Here is a 17,890-nt window from a genome sequence, read left to right on the forward strand (position 1 = left end):
TTTGCTTTCTTATTTTTTTTTCTTTTTTTGCTTTCTTGTTTTACCACAAAAATGTATCTTTAATAAGGACAATCTTTTCTTTTTTTTTTTTTTTATCTATGATAGAGAGAGAGAGAGAGGCAGAGACACAGGCAGAGGGAGAAGCAGGCTCCATGCACCGGGAGCCTGATGTGGGATTCAATCCCGGGTCTCCAGGATCGCGCCCTGGGCCAAAGGCAGACACCAAACCGCTGCGCCACCCAGGGATCCCTAAGGACAATCTTTTCTAAACTCAGACTAGTCAATCATGTGAATGGTATTTTATGGCATCCAAGGCAATTTTTTTAAAAAAAACTAAACCTCTAATATTCTCTCCATATGCATGTTTTCTTTATGTTTCTATTAAAATACCACTTATTTAATAATTTTATTATGAATTTATCATATATACAAAAGAGTATATGACATACACATACATTTAAAGAATAATACTAAGATGAACATCTGTGTACTAATCACCTAGATCAAGAATCAGAATGTTACCAATACCTTAGAAATGTCCTATGCCTCTCCTTCTCCCATTCCCACCTGCTTACACATAATCACTGGCCTGATTTTGTTTGCATTTGTATTTACATTTCTGTGCTTTTTTAAAAACTAGTTTTGCCATAAAATGTCTTATTAAACAATATGCAACTGCATGGAGAAATAGAAAAATCTACTATATAGTTAGAGATTCAAAACTCCTCTTTTAGTAATTGACAGATCCAGCAGGCAGAAAATCAGTAAGGACATAATTGAACTGAACAGCACCATCAATCAAGTGTATCCAATTGACGTTTAAAGATTATCTCTTCCAACAACAGCAGAGTACACATTCTTCTCAAGTTCATATGGAACACTGACCATGACACATCATATCCTGGGTCATAAAATACACTTTAAGAAATTTTAAAAAATATAAAGTATATAAAGTATGCTCTCAAAATACAATGCAATTAAGCTAAGAATCAATAATAGAAAGATAACTGGAAAACCCCCCAGAGATTTGGAGATTAAACACTTCTAAATAACACATTAGTTAAGGAAGAAATCACAACTGAAGGTAAAAAATATTTTAAACAAAAAGAAAATGAAAAATGTTTTGAACAAATGAAAAAATAAAACAATAAAATTTGAGGGCTGCAGTGAAAGCAAGGCTTAGAGGGAAATGTATAGCATCAATGCATATATTAGAAAAGAAGAAAGATCTAAAGTCAATACTCTAAGTAAGCTTCCACCTTGGAAAACTAGAGGAAAAAAAAAGCAATACAAACCTAAAGGAAACAGAAAAAAAATTGCAGCAGAAATAAGTAAACTGAAAACAGAAGAATAGTAGAGAAAACCAGATGCCTTAATACCAAAACCAGATAAATACATTACCGGTAGAGTTGCAGACCTTTTGAATTCAACAATGTATAAAAAGAATTATATATATACCATGACCAAACGGGGTTTATTCCAGTTATGCATGTCTGGCTCAGCATTAAAAATCTATTAATATGATCCATCATATAAAAGATTTAAAAAGAAAAAAAGCATATAATTACATCAACAGATGCAAAAAAAAAAAAGCATTTGACAAAATCTGACACCCATTTGTGATAAAAGCTCTCAGATAACAAGCAATGGAGGGAAACTCCTTCAACTTGATAAAGGAGCATCTATAAAAAACCATACAAAATACTTAATAGTGAGAAATTAGATCCATTTCTCCTATGAACAAAAGCAAAGATGTCTCCTCTTACCACTCCTATTCAGTATCACACTGATAGTATCTTACTATCTACCATAGTAAGATAAAAAAATAAAACAAAAGGCATACATGATTGAGAAAGAAGTAACAAAATGTTCTTTATTTGCAGATGACATGATTATCTATGCAGAAAAAATTTCTGAGAACAAAGAACACATTTAAAAAATCCTGGAACAACAACAACAAAAAAATCCTGGAACTAATAAGTAATTGTAGCAAGGTTGCAGGATACAAGGTTAATATACGAAAGTCAATTCTTTTGCTTTACAAAACTAGTTAACTGACATAAATGTATTATTAAACAATATATTTTTTTTAATTTTTCAGGTTTGTACCTTGTATAGATGGAATCATACTGTATTTTTCTTCCACGACTTGCCTTTTTCATTCAATGTTATGTTTGTGAAATTCACTCATGTTGATTTGTATTGCTGTATTTGATTCATTTTTACTGCTGTATAATGCATATATTCTATAGCATAACTATAAGATGCTTACCCATCTCTCCATGAAATGGAAATTAGAATTTCAGGGTTTTTTTTGTTATTAGAAACAATTCTGGTACAAATACACACATCTCCTGGTGCACTTGTGCATGGATTTCTGTAGAATATATGCTGCTATTGAATTGCTGAACTATTGGTATGGGCATCTTTAACTTTGCAGGATAATGTAAAATTACCTTTCAAATTGGTTGTGCAATATAAGTGTTCCCATTGTTGCAGTGTGCTATATGTATATGGCCAGCCCTAGATGATAAACTAAGAAAATATTTCAAAATGCAGTGAGAAAATTAATGTAATTAAATTGTTACACTAGGAAATATTCACTTAATGCAAAGAAAACAATAGAGGAACAGAGGAAGAAAAAATACAGGAGAAATAAATAAAATGGCAGATATAGAATCAACTATCAATAATAACATTAAATGTGAGTATACTAAACAGTCTAACCAAGTGGCAGGGATTATCAAGACTGATAACAAAATAAGTTCCAACTATATGGTGTCTATAGGAGATACAGTTAAGATTAAAAAATACAAATACATTGAGGGGCACTTGGGTGGCTCAGTCGGTTAAGCACTTAACTTCAGCTCAGGTCATGATCTCAGGGTGCTGGAATTAAGCCCTAGGTTGGGCTACCTGCTCAGCAGGGAGTCTGCTTCTCCTCCCTTTGCCCTTCCCCCTGTTTGTGGGAAAGGCTCTCTCTCTTTCCCCCTGTTGTGGGAAAGGCTCTCTCTCTTTCCCCCTGTTGTGGGAAAGGCTCTCTCTCTTTCTCAAATAAATAAACAAATAAGTAAAATCTTAAAAGAATACAGGAATGTTGAAAGTAAAGGGCAGAAAAATATGTTATGCAAAAGCAACCAGAGAAAGCTAGACTGGCTATAGTAATATTAGAGATGATAACCTTAAAGCAAAAACAATACAAAGTAAAGAAGAACATTTTCTAATGTCAAGATACTCTGTCATTCATCAGGAAAGTATAATAATTACAAACATATTCATCTGACAACAGAGACCCCAAACACATGAAGTAAAACCTGACAGAATGAAGGGGAGAAATAGACAATTTAACAACAATAGTTGGAGACTTTGATATACCACTTTCAATAATGGATAGAACAACTAGAAAAACATCAACAAGGAGATAGAACACTTAAACAGCACTCTATACCAACTAGACCTAACAGACATCTATAGGACACTCCACCCAACAACAGCAGACTATACATTCTTCACAAGTGGACAAGGAAAATCCTCCAGGACAGGCTATATATTAAGCTATAAGATAAACCTCAATACATATAAAAGAACTGAAATCACAAAATATTTTCTCGGACAACAAAGAAATGAAATTAGATGTCATATGGCTCACAATTTCAATCCTAGGTATACACCCAGGAGAAATAAAAACATTATGTCTAGGGATGCCTGGGTGGCTCAGCAGTTGAGCGTTTGCCTTTGGCTTAGGGCATGATCCTAGCTCGGAGATTGAGTCCTGCATTAGGTCCCGCCTGCTTCTTCCTCTGCCTATGTCTGTGCCCCTCTCTGTCTCTCATGAATAAATAAATAAAATCTTAAAAAAAACCCATTATGTCTACACAAAGACTTGTAAATAAAAGTTCACAGTAGCCTTATTCATAATAATCCAAAAGTAGACACAACCAAAATGTCCATCAACTGAAGAACAATTTTTTTTAAAGTTGGTATATCCATATAATGGAATATTATTTGGCAATTTTTATTCCTTTTTAGGAATGAATACTGAAACATGCTACAACATGGATGAACCCTGAAAACATTATGCTGAAAAAAGCCAGTTGCAAAAGACCATATATTGTATGACTCTCTTGATATGAAACATTCGGAATAGGCAAATCCATAGAGACAGGAAATAGATGAGCCCTCCAAGGGCTGGGAGGAGGAGGGAATAAGGTTTCTTTTTGAGGTGATAGAAATGTTCTAGATTTAAACAGTAGTGATAGTTATACAACTCTGTATGTATACTAAAAACCATTAAATTGTACACTTTAAAAGGGTGAATCATGTGTTTATGAAGTTCCATAAAGATATTAACAATAGAGAAGAAACAAATGATACCTATAACCTTCCTACTTGCCTGCTAAGTCAGACAAGCCTTTAGTTGGTTTTATAATGACTGTTTCTCCTACCTCCCCATCTCCCAAGGTTTTATAAAATCAGCAGGAATTTTAGCCCCAGATTATTATGATTATTTAAAAAACATCTCCTCTTTCTGAATGTCACCCTTTACTTTACCCATGGATTCAACTTCTTTGCATCTCCTGAAATATGTCTGCTTTCTCAGGTCTCTGCTTGAAAGCTTTTGTATATGCAGCCTCTCTGTTTGGAATGCTCTCCCAATTGGCTTTTATTTCTTTTCAAGCATGCAGATGTCACCTCTTTAGAGAAGTCCTCCTTGATTCCCTTTTATCTAAGGCTTTGTTGGTGCACACTCTCTTCCATTTCATCTGGGTTCACCTCTATCGTAACATCTATTTATCTGTCTCCCCAACTAAGGGAAGGTTATTGAGGGTAGGAATTGTATCTTTTAGTTATAATCACCTTGCCCTGTGCCTAGTTGTAACAGAGTAAGAAAGGCTGTCTTAACCCTATAATCATTTCCTAATTTAATAGTAACAGATTTTATCTTTCAGGTGGAATTTGTTTTGTGTATGTGTGTGTACTGACAGTGGTAATGATTGTAGCATCAGTTACACCACTATGGTTCATTTTTCTGAACTGGCAGGAAACATTTTGAGATATTTCTAGGATTTGCTGACATCCTGAATGAGGCTCTTGAACTGAAGTTTAGATATTAATACCATTTGTAAAACTATAATCTAAGTTGATAACTAGTTCTGATTATTACAATTTTTTTGTGTATCATGAAAGAAGCTACTTGGAAACTACATATAAGATATATGGAATTCCACTAGGGTTTTAAAATTTCTTTTACTTTAAATTTCTGACAGTTATTTTATAAATTTAAAAAATAAAGTTTATATATGAAATTTTAAAATTAAATACCCATTCTTCATTTTATCATGTGGAAAATAAACTTTTCTCTTCAGAGTTGTGTATATGATAGGCTTCTGTCCCAAAGTGGCCAACTGCCTGCTAAGTATTAAGGAATACTGTAAAAAAAAAAAAAAATCATTTTTTCACTTTCTGTAGACAAAATTATTTTGAAATTAAATCATGATATATTTAATTTGTTATTTTAGCTAAGACATGATTTATATTTATACATTTACCACATTTTCAGGATCAGTTTTTTTTAATCATATAGCTTCTTCCCTGTTGAACTTTATGAATCATAAAGAAGGTATAATATCATTTCCAACATGTTGAAAACACTATACATAATCAGATTCCTGAATGAACTGAGATTATGGGGACCTTTAAATAAATATCCTCATGTTTTAATTTTAATGAAATAAGTAATGGAGTTTCTAAAACGAATCTGTTAGAATTATGTCTATATGGATCTGACTTCAAAACAACATATTCTTTCTTTTTTTAAAAAAAATATTTATTTGGGAGAGAGAGCATGAGCAGGGGGTGGGGCAGAGAGAGAGAGAGAGAGAGGGCGGAGCAGACTCCCTGCTGAGTGCAGAGCAGCGGGGACCTTACTGGGGCCCCACACCGGGGATCCACTAGGGGATCCACCCCCCGGGATCCATGTGGGGCTCCATTCCAGGACTCTGAGATTATGACCTGAATCCAAGTCAGACAATCAGCTGAGCCACCCAGGGGCCCCCAACATATTTTTTCAAGGTAGGTTTCAAATGATATCTGGAGGCTTTAACAAAAATTCTTAGTATAACAATGGATCTGACATCTTTCTTTTTTTTTTTTTAAAGATTTTATTTATTTATTCATGAGAGACAGAGAGAGAGAGAGAGAGAGAGAGAGAGAGAGACAGGCAGAGACACAGGCAGAGGGAGAAGCAGGCTCCATGCAGGGAGCCAAACCTGGGACTTGATCCAGGGTCTCCAAGATCATGCCCTGGACTGAAGGCAGCGCTAAACCGCTGAGCCACCGGGGCTGCCCTCCTCTTTTTCTTTCTTTCTTTCTTTTTTTAAATGCTATTTAAGGAGAAGTTGAATTGACTGGAATTTTTCCTAATTGGCATTTTTGGAATAGAGACAATGGTGTCATTATGGGGAATCCTTAGAATAAAAAAATCAGATGAGGGCCAGTCTAAAATTCCATGGCTTCTGGGGCACCTGGGTGGCTCAGATGATTGCGGGTCAGACTCTTGATTTTGGCTCAGGTCATGATCTCAGAGTCATGAGATCCAGGCTAGCATGTGCTCCATTCTCAGCATGGACTCTGCTTGAGATTCTCTCTCCCTCTCTGAGTCTCTGCCCCCTTGTTCTGCTCATGTGCTTTCTCTCTCTCTCAAAATAAATAAATAAAAATCTTTAATTAAAATAATGTAAAAAAAATTCCATGGCTTTCTTCTGTCCCAATTCTCCAATAAAGTTCCAGTAAATTTCCTAGAAATGTCAACCATCAACAAAGGTTGCTATGATAAGTGTCAGAGTATATTCATTGAGACTATGGGATTATCTAATAACCTAATTTTGGGAGTGAATGTGGTTAGGTAAGACCTCCCTGAAGAATATACATTTATTGATTTTGATAAAGAAGTATAGGTTTGCCTGGCATATAAAAAATAATGGATATTTTAAATTTTATTTCTGAAAATCTTATTCACTATTTAGAATTTAAAATACAACTATTTTTCATATAACTGCAAAGGAAAGGAATAAATGTAGCATAGCATAAGACAGGAAGAAAATATAGTAAGTGATGTATACCAAGAAAATAATAGAAAAGAGGATAGGTTAAGAAAAGGTTAACACAATCATACAAACAAGCTTAAAAATGTTTTTCTGTTAAGAGGATAATTCATTGTCATTAAAGATAATTTTATTAGATGGCAAAATTTAAAACATAGAAATTATAAAAATTAAAAACACATTTAATATATTTCTAGAATTTACCAAATGTAGGCTACTGTTATGTATCCATGTTTTATAACTAGAGGTCTATATAAACATGATTTTTAATGTTAGCATAATAATCCATTGAGTGAATTATCATCTATTTAACATACTCCCCTACTGGATATTTAGGTAATTTTAGGTTTTCACTATTATAAATATTATTGCCATGGATATCATCAGATGTAGTCTTTCCCAGTAAGAACTATTTCTTTAATCTTAGATTCTTGGAAATGTGATTACTGGGTCAAATGCTATGAACACTTAAGAAATAATTGATACATATTATTGAAACAATTTCTAAACGGATGGTGCGGGGATCCCTGGGTGGTGCAGCGGTTTAGCGCCTGTCTTTGGCCCAGGGCGCGATCCTGGAGACCCAGGATCGAATCCCACATCGGGCTTCCGGTGCATGGAGCCTGCTTCTCCCTCTGCCTGTGTCTCTGCCTCTCTCTCTCTCTCTCCGTGTGACTATCATAAAAAAAAAATAAAAAAATAAAAAAATAAACGGATGGTGCCAGTTTATTTTATTATTAGTAATCTATGACAGAACAACTTTTACTTATGCAGATGTCAAACTCTATTATTATTTTAAAAAGTATTTTTCTAGTTATAACATCAATATATGGTTATGGAAACTTAAAATACTTTTTGTTTATCTCACCTGTTTTTTCAGCAGCATTTGATACATTGGACCAATCTTCCCCTTTGAAACACTCTTACTTTGCTTCCGTGGTACCATTTGCTCCTTGCTCTATTAGAGATCTCCAGAGCTTGGTCCTACATTCTCTCCCTCTCAGTACCCTTCTCATAGTACATTTTCTTCCTAGGTAATCTCATTCAATCATATGGCCTCAAGTATCATTCAATTCCTATAAAACTGCTCAAATTGTTTGGCCCAGATCCCAAATTTTATATCTAGTTCATGATCTGTATACCTAACTAGACTTTTAACAGTGATTTTGCTTGTCTTAGAAACACTTCAAATCAATATGTACAAAACTGCACTGCTGCCTCAGGGCTCTGCCTTCTAAGCCTGCATTTGTAAATATTTGTTGAATGAATAAAGAAGAAAAAAATCTCACCACCCAGAAGAGAGTATAGTTCTTTCAGAATATAGCTATGAGAAGAGCATTCTGTATAGAATGAACAACAGTTACAAAGGCTCTGAGGGAGGAGAGGAATTATGGCTGAGGAATTGAAAGGAAGATAATGGCTAGAATATAGTAAGAAAGAAATAGTACAGGAAAAGGTTAGATAAAATATAGACAGAAATCACACCATGCTAAACGTTGTCGGTCCTGGAAAATAGTTTGGATTTTATTCTTAGTACCATAGGCAAATGTTAAAGACATTTTAAAATATAACTATTTTATTTAGAAATAGTTTGACTCACAAGAATTGAGTCAGCTATTCCCAATGACAGCAGCTTATATAATCTTAGTGCATGTCAAAACCAGGAAATTGATGATATAACACTATTAACTTTGGTACGAACCTTATTATGATTTCATCATTCTTTTTTTTTTTTTTACAAGTGCTCCTTTTGCATAGTTCTGTGAAATTTTATCACGTCTAGTTTTATGTAACCATCACAATATAGAGCTGTTATAGAATACGGATTATGGAACTGTTCAATCACAAATAAGAAACTCCCTCAAAAAAAAAAAAAAGAAAGAAAGAAAAAGAAAAAGAAACTCCCTCATGTTAACCTTTAAAAGTCACAACTGCCTGCTAACTCTAACTTCTGGCAACCACTTCTCTGTTTTAAATGACTGCAGTTTTGTCACCTCTAAAATCTCCTATAAATGGAATCATACAGTATGCAACACTTAAAATTGGCTTTTTAACTCAGCATCCATCCAAGTTGTTAGGTATATCAATAGTGCATTCTTTAAACATGAAAGATATAACTATAAAATCCTTAGAAGAAAACAAATATTGAGTCTGGCATTGATTTCTTAGATATGACTCCAAAGGCACAGGCAACGAAAGGAAAAACTGACAAATTGGACTTCATTATACAAATAGCCAAAAAGCACACCAAAGGATACTCAACATCCCTAATCATTACAGAAATGCAAATTAAAACCATGGTGATATACAACTTCACCTCCGTTAGGATAGCTATTATTAAAAATAAATGTTTTACTGACAAATTTTGCCAAACATCTGACAAAGAATTAATGCCCATCCTTCTCAAACTCTCTCAAAAAAGAAGGGAATGCTCCCAACTACATTTCACAAGGCCAGCATTACCCTGATACCAAGCCAGAAAAGGACACTAGCAGAAGACAAATTATAGTCCAACATTCCTGTGAATATAGGTGCAAAATTCTCAACTACAGACTAGCCAACCAAATTCACTTGCTCATTAAGAAGATCACATGTTAAAAAAAAAATCACACGTGATGATCAAGTGGGATTTATCCCTGCAATGCAAGAATGGTTCAACATATGCAAATCAACAAATGAGTTACATCACGTTAATAGAATGAAAGACAAAATCATATGATTATCTCGGTAGACATAGAAAAAACATTTGACAACATTCAACATCTGTTTATGATAAAAAACTCTTTTATAAATTCCATGTAGATGAAATGTACCTTAACATAACAAAGGCAATATCTGACAAGACCACAACTAATATCGTACTCACTGGTGAAAGGTTGAAAATTTTTTCTCTAATATTAGGAACAAGACAAGGGTTCCCACCCTCAACTCTTATTCAACACAGTACTGGAAGTCCTAACCAGAGAAATCAGGCAAGGAAAGAAAAGGCATCAGAATAGGAAAGGGGAAGGTAAAATTGTCTCTGCTGATGATATGACCTCCTAAAATTCTACCAAAACCCCCATTAGATCTAATCCAAAAGTTATTAAAGTTGCAGGATACAAATTAAAATACAAAATCAGTGGTATTTCTATATACTAACAATAAATAGAAATAAAGAAAATGATCTCATTTATAATAGCATCCAAACAAAAAAAATACTTAGGAATAAAACTAGCCAAGAAGGTGAAAGGTCTGTGCTCTGAAAACTATAAGACATTGATGAAAGAAATTAAGGAAGACACAAATAAATGGAAAGATATTTTCGTGTTTATTAGAAGAATCAATATGGTTAAAATGTCCATATTACTGAAAACCATCTATAGGTTCAATGTAATCTCTATTAAGAGTTTGATGGCATTTTTCTGCAGTGGTAGAAAAAAAGAATCCTAAAATTTCCATGGAACCAAAAGAGATTCCAAATAACCAACGCAATCCTGAGAAAGAATAAAGCAGGAGGCATCACACTTCCTGATTTCAAACTATGCTATAAAGCTACAGTAATCAAAACAGGGTGGCACTGACATAAAAACAGACAAATAGATAATTGGGACAGAACTGAAAGTCCCGAAATAAACTGAAGCAGAGGTAGTCAACTAGTACTTGACAAAGGAACCAAGAATACTCAATGGAGAAGAGTGTCTTCAATAAATGGTGCTAAGGAAAATTCATAAGTAAAAGCATGACACTAGACCCTATCTTACAATACTCACAAAAATTAACTCAAAATTAATTAAAATATTATATGTAAGGCCTGAAACTATAAAATTCTTAGAAGAAAACAGGAAAAAAAGCTCCTTGACATGGGTGTTGGCATTGATTTTTTTTGTGGTATGAAGCAGCACAAGAAACAAAATCAAAATTAAATAAGTGGGACAACATCAAATTTAAAAAGCTTCTGCACAAAGAGAGAAACAATCAATAAAGTGAAAATACAACTTATGGAATGGGAAAATATTTGCAAAGCCCTACCTGATAAGGGATTAATATTCATATCATTTAAAGAACTCATATAATTCAACAGCTAAAAGCCAAATAATCTTATTGAAAAATGGTAAAAGAAAAAAAGCCTGAACAAGCATTTCTCCAAAGAAGACATAAAAATGGCCAATGGGTACTTGAAAAGATCCTCAACATTACCAGTTATTAGGAAAATGCAAATCAAACCCACCTTGAGATGATACCTCATGCCTGTTAGCATAGCCTTAATAAAAAAGACAAGTGATAACAAATGCTGGCCTGGATGTGGAAGAAAGGGAACCCTTGTGCATTGGTACAACTGGTACAGTCACTACGGAAAACAGTATAGACGATTGTCAAAAAAACAAAAATAGAATGACCATATGATCTAGCAATTTCACTTCTGGGAATATATTCAAAGGAAATGAAAACACTAACTCAAAAGATATATGCACCTCCATATTCATAGCAGCATTATTTACAATAGCAAACATATGGAAAAAACCTGTTTCCATTGACAGATGAAATAGATAAAGAAGTTGTAATATACCATATATATAGTTATTAAACCACAAAATCCCCAAGGAAATCCTGCCATTTGTGACAACATGAGGGCATTATGCTAAGTGAAGTAAGTCAGAGAAAGACAAATACTGGATGATTTCACTTATATGTGAAATCTTCTATAAAAAACAAACTTATGGAAAAAGAGATCAGATTAATGACTACCAGAGGCAGGCAGTTAGGGAAGAAGAATTGGAGAAAGGTGGTGAAAGACACAAACTTCAGTTATAAGATAAAGTACTAGGGATGTGATGTATAGCGTGGTGACTACTGCTAACACTGCTGTATGGTATAAGGGAAAGTTGTTAATGGAGTAAATCCTAAGAATTCTTTTTTTTCAAAGATTTTTATTTATTTATTCACGAGAGAGAGAGAGAGAGAGAGAGAGAAAGAGAGAAAGAGGCAGAGACATAGGCAGAGGGAGAAGCAGGCTCCATGCAAGGAACCCACTGTGGGACTCAATCCCAGGGCTCCAGGATCACGCCCTGGGCCAAAGGCAGGCCACTAAACTTCTGAGCCACCCAGGGATCCCCTAAGAATTCTCATCACAAAAAGAAAGTACCTTTCTCTCTCTCTCTCTTTCTTTCCTTTTTCTTTTTATTGAATCTATATGAGATAATGGATGTTAACCCAGTGTGTTGTGGTAATCACTTCACAATATACATAAGTCAAGCCTTAAACTGACACAGTATATCAATTTTATCTCAGTAAAATTGGAAAACATTAAAAATAAAATTTAAAAAAGAGGAGTGACTTCAGCAAGATGACAGAATTTCTCCCACAAAAACAACAATTTGACAACTCTCCATGAAGAAAAATAGCTTTGGGAGAGCTCCAGAGTATAATTAAGAAATTTCAGCAACCCAGTGGAGCACAAAAACTGAAGATGGTGCACAGAAAAGTACAGGAAGCATTTAACCTGCATTATTCTAACTCTCAGGCCAGCACAGTTCAATGCTAAGAGGAATTCTGCTGGCTACAACTCCCCATGGGAGAGAAGGAGAGCAGGGAGACCCCAGCAGTTCTCACCACCACCGTGGACCTCCACAGCTTTCTCTACTGAGGACACTCACAGTCTCCACCAATGTGGACCCCAGTATATGAAAGCATAAATCTCATTGGCAAAGAAAATTATGTAGACAAATACAGAACAATGTGAAATTGTAATGGTGATGCACAAATTACTTTTAATGCTAATCTAAAAGTTAAGGAAGAAAAATTTGTTAAAGGATATACAACACAAGAAGAAGTAAAAACTGTATCTGTGGGCAGCCTGGGTGGCTCGGTGGTATAGCGCCACCTTCAGCCCAGGGTGTGATCCTGGAGACCTAGGATCGAGTCCCACATCAGGCTCCCTGCATGGATCCTGCTTCTCCCTATGCCTAGGTCTCTGCCTCTCTCTCTCTCTCTCTGTCTGTCTCTCATGAATAAACAAACAAACAAACAAACAAACAAAACTGTATCTGTGAAGTCCATCTGGTCCAGTGTGTCATTCACAGCCCTTGTTTCCTTGTTGATCTTTTGCTTAGATGATCTGTCCATTGCTGTGAGTGGGGTGTTAAAGTCCCTACTATTATTGGATTATTATCAATGTGCTTCTTTAATTTTGTTATCAATTGACATATAACTGGCTGCATCCATGTTAGGGGCATAAATATTTACAATGGTTAGATATTCTTGTTGGATAGACCCTTTAGTTATAATATGGTATCCTTCCTCATCTCTTATTACAGTGTTTGGTTTAAAATCCAATTTGTCAGGACACCTAGGTGGCTCAGTGGTTGGGCATCTGCCTTGGGCTCAGGGCATGATCCTGGAGTACTGGGATCGAGTCCCGCATTGGACTCCCTGCATGGAGCCTGCTTCTCCCTCTGCCTATGTCTCTGCCTCTCTATCTATCTGTGTCTCTCATGAATAAATAAATAAATAAATAAATAAATAAATAAATAAATAAATAATAAAATAAAATAAAATCTAATTTGTCTGATATAAGGATTGCCACCCCAGTTTTCTTTTGATGTCCATTGGCATGATAAATGGTTTTCTATTCCATCATTTTAAATCTGGAGGTGTCTTTGGGTCTAAAATGAGTCTCTGCAGACAGCATATTGATAGGTTTTGCTTTTTTATATAATTGATACCCTGTGTCCTTTGATTGGGGCATTTAGCCCATTTAATTCAGAATAACTATTTTTTTAAGATTTTATTTATTTATTCACAGAGATGCAGAGAGAGAGAGATAGAGAGAGAGAGGCAGAGACACAGGCAGAGGGAGAAGCAGGCTCCATGCCCAGAGCCCAACGTGGGACTCATCCAGGATCACGCCCTGGGCTGCAGGTGGCGCTAAACTGCTGCGCCACCGGGGCTGCCCCAGAATAACTATTGAAAAATATGTATTTAGTGCCATTGGATACCTAGGAATAAACTTAACCAAAGGGGCGAAAGATCTGTACTCAGAAAACTACAGAATGCTCATGAAAGAAGTTGAGGAAGGCATAAAGAAATGGAAAAATGTTCCATGTTCACGGATTAGAAGAAAAAATATTGTTTAAATGCCTATGCTATCTAGAGCAATCTAAACATTCAATGTAATCCCTATGAAAATACCATCAATTTATTGCACAGAGTTGGAACAAACAATCCTAAAATTTGTATGGAACCAGAAAAGACCCTGAATAGCCAAAGGAATGTTGAAAAAGAAAACCAAAACTGGTGGCATCACAATTCCTGACTTCAAGCTCTATTACAAAGCTGTAATCATCAAGACAGTATGGTACTGGCACAACTGACACATAGATCAATGGAACAGAATAGAGAACCCAGAAATGGACCCTTCTCTCTAGTCAACTAATGTTTGACAAAGCAGGAAAGAATAGCTAATGGAAAAAATATAATCTCTTCAACAAATGGCGTTGGGAAAATTGGGACAGCCACATGCAGAAGAATGAAACCAGACCACTTCCTCACACCACACAAAAATAGACTCAAAATGGATGAGAGACCTAAATGAAATAAAGGAATCCATCAAAATCCTAGAGGAAAACAGATAGTAGCCTTTATGACCTCAGCCACAGCAACTTCTAACTAGACACATCTCCAAAGGCAAAGGAAACAAAGACAAAAATGAACTATTGGGATTTCATCAAGAAGAAAAGCTTTTGCACAGCAAATAGTCAACATAATTAAAAGACCACAAACAGAACAGAAGATATTTGCAAATAATATATCAGATAAAGGGCTACTATCCAAAATCTGTAAAGAACTTACCGATTCAACATCCAAAGAACAAATAATCCAATAAAAAAATGGGCAGAAGACATGAAGAGACATCTCCAAAGAAGACATACAGATGGCCAATAGACACATGAAAAAATGCTTCACCTCACTCAGCATCAGGGAAATACAAATCAAAACCACAATGAGATATCACCTCACACCAGTCAGAAATGATAGGAAATGATAGATGTTGGTGAGGATGTGGAGACAGGGGAACCCTCTTACACTGTTGGTGGGAATGAAAGCTGGTGCATACTGGAAAATAGTATGGAGGTTCCTCAAAAAGTTGGAAATAGAGCTACCCTGCAACCCAGCAATTGCACTACTAGGTATTTATCCCAAATATACAAATGTAGTGATCTGAAGAGGCACCTGTACCCTAATGTTCATTAGCAGCAATGTCCACAATAGCCAAATTACAGAAAGAGCCCAGATGTCCATTGACAGATGAACGGATAAAGAAGAGGTAGTTGATATATACAATAGAATCCTACTCAGCTATCAAAAAAATTGAAGTCTTGCCATTTGCAATGACATGGATGGAACTAGAGGATATTATGCTAAGTGAAATAACTCAATCAGAGAAAGACAATTATCATATGATTTCACTCATATAGAGAATTTAGGAAACAAAACAGGATTACAAGGGAAGAGAGGAAAAAATAAAACAAGATGAAATCAGAGAGAGAGAAAAACCATAAGAGACTCTTAATCACAAGAAACAAACTGAGGGCCACTGGGAGGGTGGTGACAGGGTAACTGGGTGATGAACATTAAGGAGGGTACGTGATGTAATGAGCACTAGGTATTGCATAAGACTGATGGATCATTGAGTTCTACCTCTGAAACCAACAATACAGTATATGTTAACTAACTGAATTTAAATATAAATAAAATAAATAAATGTAAAAAAGAATACAAAGGGGGCATAGTAAAAATGTAGAGTTTCTATATGCAATTGAAGGTAAGTTCTATCAACTTAAAGTAGACACTTTAACTACAAGATACTTTATCCAAGCCTCAAGGTAATCACAAAGAAAAAAACCTATAGTAGATATACAAAAGATAAAAAGAATAAAAGCAAAGCACTACAAAAAAACGCCCTCATCAAATAGCAAAAGAATATATGAAAAGAGAAAGAGAGGAACAATGCAGCTGCAAATTAGACAGAAAACAATGCACAAAAATGGTAATATTAATTGATGGGTCCTCACCTATCAGCAATTTCTTAACTGTAAATGGATTAAATTCCCTAGTCAAAAGTGTCTGACTGGTTGAATGTCTGAATGGTTAAAAACAGCAACAACAAACCAAGATCCAGCAATTTGTGGTCCACTATAGATTCACTTTATATAAGACACACATAGGCTAACAGTGAAGGGATAGAGAAAGGCTAGGATGGGCAAATTGGGCATGATGGCTCTAGCCTTAATAGGCAGCGCCTCCTCCTCTTCACCTAGGTGCTGGTGGTGATCAAAGAGTAGCCATGTCCCCTCATGAGACTGTTCCCAGGCTTTCTGTGCCTGAGCCTGGTGACCATATAGCTAGTGCAGAGGATGTGGACTCTGCAACTGTTCACCCATCCCTATAAGTGAACATGATAAGTGGTACCATGGTGGCAGCAGATGGCAGGAAGGGGAACCACCAGCAGTATGTGTGCAATGGAGGGAAACTATGCTATCCAGGCTATTTTTGTTCAGAGTTACCTTGATCAAGGGACACTGATCTTAAAAAATAGCACTGAGAAATAGGGCTATTTATCCAAATATATCACCTTTTTGTGTCATCTGTTTTTAACCTGTTTATGTCTAGAACATCTTCATTGGGTTTCTAGGAAGAGGCTCAATGTTTGTGTTTTCACCAGACCAGTTTCAGGGACTGCTAAAAATTAATCCAGACTGGAAAACCCATAGACTTCTTGATTTCAGTGCTGGAAATGGAGAAGTCACAAAAATTATGAGCCCTCACTTTGAAGAGATGTATGCCACTGAGCTATCTGAAATTATGATATGGCAGCTTCAGAAGAAGAAATACAGAGTACTTGGTATAAATGAATAACAGAATAAAGGCTTCCAGTACAATGTCATCAGTTGCTTCAATTTGCTAGACTGCTATGATGAGCCCATAAGTTATTAAAAGATATCAGAAGTGTCTTGGAGCCTACCAGAGGCAGGGCTATTCTTGCCCTGTTTTTACCCTTTCCTCACTATGCAGAAACAGGTGGCAAGTAGGAAAAACCATCAGAAATTTTAGAAATCAAGGTACAGAATTGAGAAGAACAAGTGAGTAGTCTGCCTAAAGTTTTCAGAAAAGCTGGTTTTGTAATTGAAGCTTTCACCAGACCACCATACCTGTGTGAAGGCAACACGTATAATGACTACTACATTCTGGATGATGCAGTTTTTGTTTTTAAACCAGTACAAACACATGGAGGCCCAAGTCCTTAGAGCCCATTCCAAGAATGTATATTCCAGAAGAGGGTCTGTGTTTGCATTACATGGAGGGAGGACCTTTGGGGACTGCCATTCTGAATATCATGTAGGAATTTAAAAAGCCAAAATACTAATTATTTCTTTGTAATGTGCAAAAGCAGTGTTTTTAAAAAACAAAAACCTAACTCTTTGAGGATTCTTATCAACTCTTCACTCAGTAATATAGGTCATGCTCTGATTATGGAAGATATTTTCTCTACTTAATTCCCAGTCAAAGCAATGGTCATGAATTCATATGGAACCAATAAATATGGATTGCTTTTAATAAAATGAAGACTGGCAATAAAGCTGTCCATTCATTTGCAAATATTTGTTATAAAATATAGCCAATGATATTCTTTAATATTAAGAAATTCTGTCATTATTTTAAAAATGTCTTAATCATGCTAATAAACTTTTTTGGAGGTGAAAAAAAAGTGAAGGGATAAAAAAAATATTCCATGCAAATGGTAACCA

The 17,890-nt window shown here is 35.4% G+C and overlaps 1 protein-coding gene and 1 pseudogene across 1 annotated transcript in view; one reads left to right on the forward strand and one right to left on the reverse strand.

Annotated features, from left to right (window-relative positions):
• CATSPERE (catsper channel auxiliary subunit epsilon) overlaps window positions 1–17,890 on the reverse strand; it is a 186,957-nt gene that overhangs the window by 88,097 nt on the left and 80,970 nt on the right. The window contains exon 8 of the mRNA XM_072733729.1: window positions 5,323–5,429. Coding sequence (XP_072589830.1) covers window positions 5,323–5,429 — 107 coding nt within the window. The remainder of the gene's footprint in view (window positions 1–5,322; window positions 5,430–17,890) is intronic.
• On the forward strand, window positions 16,439–17,389 carry LOC112923408 (protein-L-histidine N-pros-methyltransferase pseudogene; annotated as a pseudogene).

This window comes from Vulpes vulpes, chromosome 13, assembly GCF_048418805.1.
Source record: "Vulpes vulpes isolate BD-2025 chromosome 13, VulVul3, whole genome shotgun sequence".
NCBI lineage: Eukaryota > Metazoa > Chordata > Mammalia > Carnivora > Canidae > Vulpes > Vulpes vulpes.